Raw genomic sequence first — 12,004 nt, forward strand, 5'->3', positions numbered from 1 at the left:
GGCAAAGCCTGGAACTAAACAGGATGACACTCAGGCTAGTTAAAAAGTAGTACATAAAGAAATAGACTAATTGTAGGTATTCGAACTATAAGATAGTTTATAGTTTCAAGCTATAATGCGTTTATAAAGGGAATAAGCTTAAGTCCATTGTAAATAGGCATATTACCTTTGACAATCCCCACAACATGAACAGGACAAGAGAAGACGAAGTGTCAGGCGTTACTTGAGACGACGCAGGCTGGTGGTGCTATAGGCGCGTTCATTCCTCAGTGTGAGGATGACGGGTCCTTCAAGACAACCCAGTGCCACGGGTCCTCCGGTTACTGTTACTGTGCTCACCCGACTGACGGCACACGTTATGAGGAGACGGGCAGACGATCGTGGGAGGGGGGCATGGAACATGACTGTGACACGTACTGGCAGACCAAGGGTAATTGTTCAGTCTGTTTATTTAAACCCCCTAGAAGCAAATTTACATATTTGCTAGACACCAATTCAATTCAACCGATCAAATTAAATATATTTGTAACTGATTTGATGGAGTAGTGAACGCCCATCATATTCGTAGGATGCGTGAAATTGTTGACAGGTAGCATCTGATTCTTATAGTAGTATAGTATTCATTTGTAATGTGAATGTCATAGCTTGCATAATTCATTATGAAGCAGTGATTTCAGTTGAACATATCCAAGAATTCATTTGCAGTCAGTTTCAAGTTCTAGTTAGAAATAATGTATGTGCTTGTCCAAAATCATATCGCTCTACTCGGTGACTTTTACACGCTATCAGTGTAATTCTATATCATCAGTTTTTGTTGTTTGAGTTTGTAAATGCTGGGCAGGCGCAATTCCGTTTTTGATGCAAAGCCGACATGTTCACTGTTTTCTAAAATACACCAATCACACAAGACTTCAAACTTCTGACCTGTGACATTACTTACCACCTGAACAGGACAAGACAAGACGAAGTGCCAGACGCTAGTAGAGACCACAGAGATTATTCCCGGCGTCTTCATTCCCCAATGCGAGGACGACGGCTCCTTTAAGACGACCCAGTGCCACGGGTCCACCGGCTACTGTTACTGCGCTCACCCGACCGACGGGACACGATATGACGAGACAGGCAGACCGACGGGAAGAGGGATCGGGGTTATGGACCATGACTGTGACACATACTGGCAAACTAAGGGTAATGGTTCGTTCATTAAATAGTAGGTATGAATAGTTTTTGATTCAAGCATATTTACGACTTAATAAAAGGAATAAGTACATTGTAAATTGACCTTTGACAATTCCCCCTACCTGTGACTAGGACAAGACAAGACGAAATGCCAAACGCAAGCAGAGACCACAGAGATCATTCCTGGCGTCTTCATTCCCCAATGCGAGGACGACGGCTCTTTCATAACGACCCAGTGCCACGGGTCCACCGGCTACTGTTACTGCGCTCACCCGACGGACGGCACACGATATGACGAGACAGGCAGACCGACTGGCAGAGGAATCGGGGTTATGGACCATGACTGTGATACATACTGGAAAACTAGGGGTAATTAATCACTTAATTCATTATGCATAGTTTTTGATCCAATGCAAGTATATCTATGACTTGATAAAAGGAATATATCCATTGTAAATTTACCTTTGACATCCCCCCACACCTTGACTAGGACAAGACAAGACGAAGTGCCAGACACGAGTAGAGACCACAGAGATCATTCCCGGCGTCTTCATTCCCCAATGCGAGGACGACGGCTCCTTCAAAACGACCCAGTGCCACGGGTCCACCGGCTACTGTTACTGCGCCCACCCGACCGACGGGACACGATATGACGAGACAGGCAGACCGACTGGCAGAGGGATCGGGGTTATGGACCATGACTGTGACACATACTGGCAAACTAAGGGTGATTGTTTCATTCTTTAAGTAGTAGGTTTAAATAATTTTGGATTCAAGCATATTTATGGCTTCATGAAAGACATAAGCGGAAGGCTACCTCTGACCTTTGACAATCCCCAAAACTTGCATAGGACAAGACAAGACGAAGTGCCAGACACAAGTAGAGACCACAGAACCTGTCCCCGGTGCCTTTATCCCACAATGCGAGGACGATGGCTCATTTAAGACGACCCAGTGCCACGGGTCCACCGGCTACTGTTACTGCGCACACCCGACCGACGGGACACGTTATGACGAGACAGGCAGACCGACGGGCAGAGGGATCGGGGTTATGGACCATGACTGTCACACGTACTGGAAAACTAAGGGTGATTGTTTCATTCTTTAAGTAGTATGTATAAGTACTTTTTGATTCAAGCATATTTATGACTTCATGAAAGGCATAAGCGGGAGGACACCTCTGACCTTTGACAATCCCCAAAACTTGCATAGGGCAAGACAAGACGAAATGCGAGACGCTTGTAGATACAACAGAGCCTATTCCTGGTGCTTACATCCCACAATGTGAGGAAGACGGCTTATTTAAGACCATCCAGTGTCATGAGTCCACTGGCTACTGTTATTGTGCTCACCCGACTGATGGCACACGATATCAGGAGACGGGCAGGCCGACAGGCAGATCATCGTATGAGGGCGGCATGGACCATGACTGTACCACGTACTGGCAAACTAGGGGTGACTATTCAGTCTGTTAACATGTACACATTCGATGGACACCAGTGTAGCACACATTTCTCATATTCATACTTGATGGTCAATGTAGCAATTCCTTGTTGAGACATCATCATTCATCATCATCATTTATTTATTTTACCAGTAGATCGCACTCAAGTCCGTTACCTGTTTTCAGGTGACCCTGGATACATAAAAATATGTTGCAGAGCAGACTCAAGAGGCGTAATAGATTTCATAACATCCACCATGGGAAGATCGTCTCTTTTAGAAGATAATGTTATGTAGTTTCTCATCTCGACAGGCAGACGCGAGTCAGATGGGGCATGGAGCGCGCAACGTATCATCTTTGGCCAACTGTATGACACATTCTTAATGAGTTTTCTCAGTGCAACTGGCCATAATGGACCACCTCTTGGCACGGAGCTAACGTTAACATTCACTGATGTAGCATCTCTTCTCCTTAAGTCAGAAACCTCAAGATTTAGGCAGTCTTGAATAACTGACCCGGGTACATCCCCTACCTGTGTGGTTTTGATCCACTCACACCGAGAAGGACCCCTACTCTTTGCGAAAATTGAGTTTTAACGTGCTCGAGGTGTTGCTCTCCATTTGCAGCACTCCATGTATATGTACAGTAAAGACGATCAACTTTCTTCTTACGGCTGGACCAAAGATTCATTTGGAAATGAGCTGTCTGTAAACTGAAGGGACCAAAATGAGTTCATGAATAGAAACCATCAATATAGTCGTTTCTATCCTACTTCAGGTGGAGGTGTAGCACCTGATGGAGGGTTCACACCCGGAGGAGAACGTCCCGGAGGAGTTGTACCCGGAGGAGTACGTCCTGGAGGAGTCACTCCCGGAGTTGTTGTTCCCGGAGGAGTGGTACCCGGTGGACTGGTACCCGGAGGAGTAACTCCCGGAGTAACATCCGGAGGTACTTAACTTTTTGTGTCAAAACAACATAAGTTCACTTCAAGTAACAGTTTAACGTATTCGAATAGGCATGTAGACGTCAAAATCCGTCTTGTAACGTCAACTGAGTAATTTCGACGCTGCTTCGAAGAACGCCAGTGGATTGCAAATTCAGTAATATATCTATATGTTCTTTCTACAGAAAGGAACTTCCTCAACTTCCCCGAGCCCCGATCCCCCGACAACTACGCGGAGCTGAGGAGCGACAGTCCCTTCAGCCCGGACTCATTCACCATCTCCTTCCACATGAGAACACCAGCCAGAGATACCGGCACCATCTTCTCTTACGGCACACAGCAACAGCCAAATGAGATCGGCTTCGTTGGGCAGTCCGGAAACCGAGACTACACTTTCAAGGTGAACAACCAGGAGGCCAATGTCAACATTCCAGAAGTTCTGGACGGGCAATGGCACATTGTGGCCATCACGTGGAGGAACTCAGACGGACAGTGGAGGGTGATGGTGGACGGGGAGGAGAAAGCTTCCGGTTCCGGTCTGGCGCGAGGCCACAGGATCCGTCCCGGCGGCACGTGGTACTTCGGACAAGACGTGAGGTCTGTGGGCGATCGTCCGAGGTTCACACGTAACCGGGAGTACGTAGGAGACTTGGCGGAGTTCCATGTCCATAACAAGATCTTGTCTACCGACGAAATGCGACAGCTGTATAGTCTGCTGTACCCTGGTGACGGAGTGAACTGGAGAGGCGTCACTGTCACACCCAGGGGGCAGGTCCAACAGAGACCGTATTCAGGTATGGTAGCAGATTGTCGCATGCTTTTGTATTATTGTTTCCTATTCTAGTTTTATCTTACAGGCTTGTTATTTGGAATATCCTCAACGCAGCCTCCATTTGCTCATAGTATTAATTTACCCTTTTGCGATTGTTTTACAGTTACTGTTCGCCTGACTGTGGACAGCAGAGGACGTGAGTGGGAATTATGTTTTTCCTGTTTTTAGGCGATCATCAAATTGCATAGCAACATTTAACTATTTAGATTTTTATTGGACGTCTCAACAAACATCAAACTTCGCCTAATCAGTTAAGAACGGTCGGTTAAACTGTTTAACAAAATGAAATACCCCAAGGCGCAGCAGTAAGGAAGATGACGATGAAGGACTATTTAGCTGGACCATCTAATGCTGGTGTGAATCACGGTTAACTGTATAAAATCGTTATGTCATTGCAAAAGGCACGCTTCTAAAATGAATGGGTAAAAAGCACATTGCCCGTTAGCAGTGTTGATGTCATCACAGACTATTGCTTGATCTTAGCGAAGAAGAATGATGACAATTAATCGCAGCTCAAGTATTACACCTTTATTTAGAATGGATCTGCATGTAGGCAAATAAATCAGTGGCAGTTATATACATGTGTCGATTGTTTGAACATGCATTGCCCTTCATTTTTAGACCCTCGAGTCACATTGAGCGAGTCAGCACTTCCGACCACAGGTTTGTATAGTCCTTTATTCTGGACAAAACACAGGTGGCAGATCGTAACATAAAGTAAAAGTTTGCACGCCATTTCGTGAATTTAATCGACAGACGTGCTAAGATGAGAAAAGCTGATAAATGTTTAGAGTCTGACATGAGAATCTACAAGCTTCCTCTTAAACCACAGCTTCCAACATTTTGATAGTGACGTTTGTTTGAGAAAGACCCCTTCTTTTGCAAAATTATAATTTGATGAGAAAGCAATCAAAAATCTTTTTTACAGATCTGTACCTTCTGAACTTCGCTCAACCGAGATCCGCCAACAACTACGCGGAGCTGAGGAGCGACAGTCCCTTCAGCCCGGACTCCTTCACCATCTCCTTCCACATGAGAACACCAGCCAGAGATACCGGCACCATCTTCTCTTACGGCACACAGCAACAGCCAAATGAGATCGGCTTTGTTGGGCAGTCCGGCAACCGTGGCTACACTTTCTTGGTGGATAACCAGAGGGCCAATGTCAACATTCCTGAAGTTCTGGACGGCCAATGGCACGTTGTGGCCATCACATGGAGGAACACAGATGGACAGTGGAGGGTGATGGTGGACGGGGAGGAAAAAGCTTCCGGTTCCGGTCTGGCGCGAGGCCACAGGATCCGTCCCGATGGTACATGGTATTTCGGACAAGACGTGCGGTCCGTTGGCGCCCGTCCAAGTTTCGAACGTAACAGCGAGTACGTAGGAGACGTTGCAGAGTTCCACGTGCATAACAAGATCCTGTCAAACGATGAAATGCGACAGTTGTACAGCCTGCAGTATCCCGGTGACGGGGTGAACTGGAGACAGGCGACCGTCACGCCCAGAGGACAGGTCCAACGCAGCCCTTATGCAGGTGCGATTTTTCAAGACGTATAATTTGTTATTTGTCTGATCATCACAAGTAGATATACGTGTTGTTCAAATGGTTCATGCTTATAAGATGTGAGAGGCAAGCAACTGAATGATCGAGTAATCATGCCCCGTTCCCATTGCCTTGTTACATATGAAATAGATCGATCATTGCAGAACCAAATTTCGTCAAAACAGAAACCTGTTGAAGGGATACAAGGACTGATATAGTAACGACAATGTTAGTTATTAGAAGATATGGTAACTTAATCTGTAAACACCCTCCAGATTAATTTTGGACTTTCTATTGCACTTTGGACTAATGCTCGTAGCCTCTGACAGCTTATACTTACAGAGTTGATATTTTGTGAACAACTTCCTCGCCACTTAATGGATCATAATGACCCCCAGTGGGGGTCGTCACGCGTCGTTGAAAATCGAAAAATCTCCAGATTTTTCCCGAAAATCTTCAGATTTTATGGACAATCTTCAGATTGTTTGAGATAACCTTCAGATTGTTTGAAAGAATCTTCAGATTGTTTTGAGATTGGATTCCAAGAACCTTCAGATTGTTTCCAAGAACCTTCAGATAGTTTCAAAGAACCTTCAGATTGTTTCAAACAATCTTCAGATTTTTTAATGTGATCTTCAAATTTATGTTTCAACTTCCTTTCATATTGATTAGTATGATATGAAAATTGATAAAAATGGTTTTATTGTTGTGTTTTGTACTTTTGATGGGAAAATGGAGCTAACCAATCCCGATTAGCTCCTTTCACTTGCAACCTATGGCTTCAAAGTCGAACAGTTCTTTATGGGCTTAAACAGAGCGACCTGTCTTTAGATAGCGCGAACTTAGCGAACATTATGTAGTTGTTCAACAGAGTTGGCGGGGAAATCCATGTTCTCGGGAACAACGATTTTGATCGGAGCCTCATATCAAACTTGACTGCAATATTTATCCTCGTTTGCCCCCCAAGCCCTGGATAACAAACGTACCCTTACTATTGTTTTGGTGGTATAATGATGAATACTGCATTTGGATTCAGTTGTCATAATGCCGTGGGTTTGACACTACCAGCGGACGTCTATGCCACAAGATGAAAATAAAAATGCACTTGAATCAACTGTCAGTTCTACATTTGTATTGTTGACAACCGTACAAATGGTAATAACTCCTCATTATTATAATCAATTACCTATGTCAAGTCATGGAATTTTACCGCTTCCGAGACAGCATCGGCTTCCAATGTGATGTGCAATGCACATGTAGTTATACATATAAATTTCCATCACTGGTTGTGTTACAGGTACTAACTTGTAAATGACAGCAGAAAATTTGTGATTCAGCTGCTATGTGTATTGCTACTTTGTGGTAGATATTTGGCTTGCTCATTGTTATTGCAATCATTTGATCAACCTGGGTTAAAGGTCTTCAAAGATGTGTTTTATCCATGACATTTTAGTTTTTTTAAGCTTGCATGCAGTTGATAAATCATTATGTGGCAAGAATGCAACTTCTGAAGATGCCTCAGGCTTCGAAATAGTGGGTGCATGTGCACCTGTGTGCACCCAAAACTGTGCACCTAATTTTTGACTGTGGGTGCACCAGTGCACCTAGATATTTTTGTAGGCTATAAGGTAAGGGTACTATTGTACACTAGTATACAGAAAATACTCTTGAAATGTAAGTATCTTGACTTACTTGACTTTTAGACAGAATAACTAAAATTACCCTTCGTTGTATTCTACTTGATGTATTGAGTTAGCTATAGAATTACAGATTGTAGTTCTTAAGAGCGTTAAACTTGGTGATTTTGTTTTGCTGACATTCAACTTTATTTCATGTGGTGCACCCAAAATGTTTTCTGTGCACCTAATTATCGGGTGCACCAGTGCACCTATTTACAAAAATGAATTTCGAGCCCTGTGCCTTCTTGTTAAACATTGTGCATGCAATACGAAGCAGTGTTACATTAAGTCATCTCCAAGCAGATAAAGAGAGTTCTCTCACCAGTGGAAAGACTTGCTGAACCAAGTTGTGTTAAACAAGCTGGACCCTATATCTCCTTGGAGATTTATGTTTGCCAGGGTATCACATATAGGGCAAGCATACACGTGTATTCAAAATGATATAAAACATGTATGAGTGGAACTTGGCTGTCACCTCAGTATCCAACTACACCCAGAACAGATGCAGACAAATTATTACCAGCTTCAACTTTCATGACTGGCACAACCATACAGTAGGTTAGAACCGTTAGAATACACCTACATTGTAGGTGTAGCTCCTTCAGACACCATTCACAGGATTTGTGTGTTGTTTACCAAAACTCTATTATGCTTTCCCTACTTTCAGCATTCTATGGCTCTCCATGTGTCAGCATAGATGGATTCATAGGCCTAGACAAGCCCTAGAAAACATCTCTTCAAGTTGTCTTTGAGTAAAAGTAAAATTTCTTACTCATTTGTTGGTTTCTCATGTTTTGCAGTGGCCATTATTCTGTGTTGAAAGGACAGTAGCTTTTGATATCATCTATTTAGAGAGGTGATGACTTGTTAATAGATTTTTAATTGATTGGGAGGGGAAGTCATTTCCCACTACTCCGCCCACTCCATTACTACTGGACTTGCTAAATGTAGTAACAGGCACAGCTTGAAATGATTATTTGCTGCTGACTACAAGATCTGTAAGAGAGATATTATAAGTGACTTTGTTGTCCATACTGGAAACTTTAGAAGAGATCATCAGTACGGATATCATCCTAAGGAAATCTTTGAATGTACAATAAACATTAGGGATATTACAAAGTAGCCCTATAGCACCCTATTACATACACTTGTGCTTCACTGTATAGCGGACTATACCCTGTAGTGTATAGCGGAGTACCTCGGTCGATTTCTACTACTTTCCCAACGATAGGACAGGGCCTGGTAGAGGCTATAAATTTGCCCCGTCAAAATGCAAGGAAAACTGTCTAGATTTCACACTTTTCTGGGAAGGGTGCCCACAAACCCCTACTTTGCAACCTTAAGTGCTTGCTGTGATGCTTTCATTGTACCAATTTGTCTTCTGCACCTAATCAGCTACTCTGTAAAAAGTTATGGTGACTATCTGAGTTGTGTTGTCTCAGGCATAGCCCCCTTTGCAAACTTTCTAGATGTTACTGGCATTTATTTCCAGGAGAGTGCAGGCGGCAGATAGGATTTCTCCTGCAAAAGAATCTGGCCCCAGTGTGTTAAAAATCAGGAATCAGTGCTCTCCCCCACTCCAAATTTAATGCCAGCACCACCCAGAAAGCCGTTAAATCTCATACTCTCCAAGCAGGAGTCCAGCTCCGGCTGGTGTTTAATGTGTTTTGGAGAGTTTTGGGCGGGCTTTATATTTCATTCGTTTTCCTGATGTCGCCCAGTCAAAATAGAAAACGTGACAAAAACGCCAGGTATACATATCAAAAACCATCCGAAGCCAAACCTACACATGTATTCTTTGAGAGTAGCTATCTTAGATCCTAGTCTTGCCTGGTCTTCCCATCTGGGAGGAACCCCTGCTGAAATCATTATTGACACAAGACAGTAAAGAGAGAGTAGAGCTGCCATCCAAACAGACATCCAGCAAACTATTTGCAATGTTTTTATGCAATTGTGAGTTAATAGTGCCAATGATGATGATGAGTTAAGTGCCAATGACTTAAAAAAAAAAACTAGTTCTATAATGTATATGTAGCAAGGAATATACTGTACATGAAAAGAATGGGCTCTTTCCTAGGGGTAGGAAGATATGATCAGCTTGGATGACTAATTAGTTACAGGACTTCCTCCCCTGGGCGTTCCCAGGCCAAGAGTTTCCTTGTTACCATCAGCCACCAGCTTGTGGAATCAAGGATCCTTCAATGGTGGAATCTAGGAGCTGGGGCAGGGCCATTCAGGGAACTCTGCCTGGACTTTTCAGGATCATAACAGATCTGTACCAACTTACTACATGTACAAAAAAATGAATTGAGATAAGCAGTGATCTCAAAAGGTAAATTCGTATTGATGAGGTTTGTTTTTTCAAGCATGATAAATTTATACCGTCTTGAGGAAGGCAGCGCCTGTTGTGGACTGGTCTATTTTCTTCCGCTGTGCTCGTAGAGTAGAGTAGAGTAGAATTTTCGGTCAGGTAGGACTGTTCGGTGACCGCCCTAATCCCGGAATCCCTATGTTCCGAAATCCCTATGTTCCGAAATCCCTATGTTCCGAAATCCCTTTGTTCCGAAATCCCTATGTTCCGAAATCCCTATGTTCCGAAATCCCTATGTTCCGAAATCCCTATGTTCCGAAATCCCTATGTTCCGAAATCCCTATGTTCCGAAATCCCTATGTTCCGAAATCCCTATGTTCCGAAATCCCTATGTTCCGAAATCCCTATGTTCCGAAATCCCTATGTTCCGAAATCCCTATGTTCCGAAATCCCTATGTTCCGAAATCCCTATGTTCCGAAATCCCTATGTTCCGAAATCCCTATGTTCCGAAATCCCTATGTTCCGAAATCCCTATGTTCCGAAATCCCTATGTTCCGAAATCCCTATGTTCCGAAATCTCTATGCTCCGAAATCTAACAGAATAAAATCGAAATTCAAGGCGAATATAAATGTATAGTATATGTAACTAAATGTTCCAACTCTGGGCCATAATTCGGTAGAGAGTTGTGGCTTAACGAGGTTCATGGTGGCATTTAGATTTTGATCTTAGATCCTATACCTTCCTCTGATACTCTTCTCTTGTGCCAATCTTTTTTAAAAGATCTAACGGAGTTTTAAATGCGTCATGGACTCTTCCTAAGAAATATGGCCGTGTGTTGGAACATTTCGATAGGGGTTTTTGAACTTATATGGCATAGGGATTTCGGAACATAGGGATTTCGGAATATAGGGATTTCGGAATATAGGGATTTCGGAACATAGGGCTGTAACCGGACTGTTCCAGTTTAGACCGCTCTTTGTGCATTAGCTCCTTCCAATGTCGATCTAGTTGAGATTTGAACTGGTTTTTCTGGAGACTCATAACGCTCTCCAGGTAGAGAGTGCCAAATGTTTAAGGTCAAACAGTTATAATCAGTAATACAAATCCACCAGACAATTTGGTGATCATCATGTGTTGGTGGCAAGAAGTTTTAAAATTAAGAAACGATCTACCCGTATGTGCTCTTGAATGTTTAGCAAGAGATAGAAATGAAAACAAAGGGGCAGAAGGATGTGCATTCACACCCTGTTTATTTAGAGACTTTACTGAATGAATGATTCTTCTTACACAGCTTTCAAAGCTTTCGGTATAGCCTGGATGCCAGACCCCCAATCTCCAAAATATCTATCCCAGGGTCTGGCATTCAGGCTGCTGAGCCAGGCCTGGGCTGAGCTGAGTTTAGGCAGGGCCTCTTGATGGGCTGTTTATGATTAAAAACCCAGATCTACCACTCCATGCAAGAGGTGCACAGATGGTCTCTTGAGACTAGACTCCCAAAGAGGAGATCTGATCATGATATTGATAAGCCCAAGCCCAACAACACAAGAGAGTAGAGATCACAGGCAGTGTTTGGGCAATGCTGACAACAGTACATCTGGGATCAATCAGCCACCTGAGTTTATAGACTTGAAACTATAGCCTGTATAGCAGAGTACCTGGCCGATTTCTACTATTTTCCCAATGATAGGACGGGGCCAGGTAGAGGCTATTGAAAACTTTGTCCAGTACTGAAGAATAACCAAATTTCCCAGTCTGAGAAGTTGGGCAGAGAATTGGTTTTGCTAGCTTAAGTTGACACAACTGTTGATAAATCCTTTGAAATTGTATTATATTTACTTCGACCAATTATATATCTACAATTCTTCTTTGGATCCACCGGTCTATAAAGTGTCTGAGTGTATATAATATAGTGTGCTCTGATGCTACAATCCTTTTTTGACCAAGGACATACAGTCCTAATGGTTGGATAAGGCAAACATTTAAGAAAATACTGATTACTTGCATCACAGCAGGTGCCCTGTTTGCAACTGGGGACCTGATATACGATATACTGATAGGCCAAAGGTGA

At 43.2% G+C, this 12,004-nt stretch overlaps 2 protein-coding genes across 2 annotated transcripts in view; both read left to right on the forward strand.

The window, feature by feature from the left end:
• The window catches only part of LOC136443834 (uncharacterized), a 51,844-nt gene extending 49,190 nt beyond the window's left edge, over positions 1–2,654 (forward strand). Inside the window, exons 42-47 of the mRNA XM_066441202.1 lie at positions 194–430; positions 952–1,188; positions 1,312–1,548; positions 1,670–1,906; positions 2,031–2,267; positions 2,392–2,654. Coding sequence (XP_066297299.1) covers positions 194–430; positions 952–1,188; positions 1,312–1,548; positions 1,670–1,906; positions 2,031–2,267; positions 2,392–2,654 — 1,448 coding nt within the window. The remainder of the gene's footprint in view (positions 1–193; positions 431–951; positions 1,189–1,311; positions 1,549–1,669; positions 1,907–2,030; positions 2,268–2,391) is intronic.
• A 758-nt stretch (positions 2,655–3,412) lies between these two features.
• Positions 3,413–12,004, forward strand: part of LOC136443835 (uncharacterized) — a 74,095-nt gene continuing 65,503 nt past the window's right edge. The window contains exons 1-6 of the mRNA XM_066441203.1: positions 3,413–3,507; positions 3,538–3,571; positions 3,752–4,360; positions 4,502–4,534; positions 5,020–5,061; positions 5,327–5,935. Coding sequence (XP_066297300.1) covers positions 3,856–4,360; positions 4,502–4,534; positions 5,020–5,061; positions 5,327–5,935 — 1,189 coding nt within the window. The 5' untranslated portion in view covers positions 3,413–3,507; positions 3,538–3,571; positions 3,752–3,855. The remainder of the gene's footprint in view (positions 3,508–3,537; positions 3,572–3,751; positions 4,361–4,501; positions 4,535–5,019; positions 5,062–5,326; positions 5,936–12,004) is intronic.

The sequence above is a fragment of the Branchiostoma lanceolatum genome, chromosome 10 (assembly GCF_035083965.1).
Source record: "Branchiostoma lanceolatum isolate klBraLanc5 chromosome 10, klBraLanc5.hap2, whole genome shotgun sequence".
Lineage (NCBI taxonomy): Eukaryota > Metazoa > Chordata > Leptocardii > Amphioxiformes > Branchiostomatidae > Branchiostoma > Branchiostoma lanceolatum.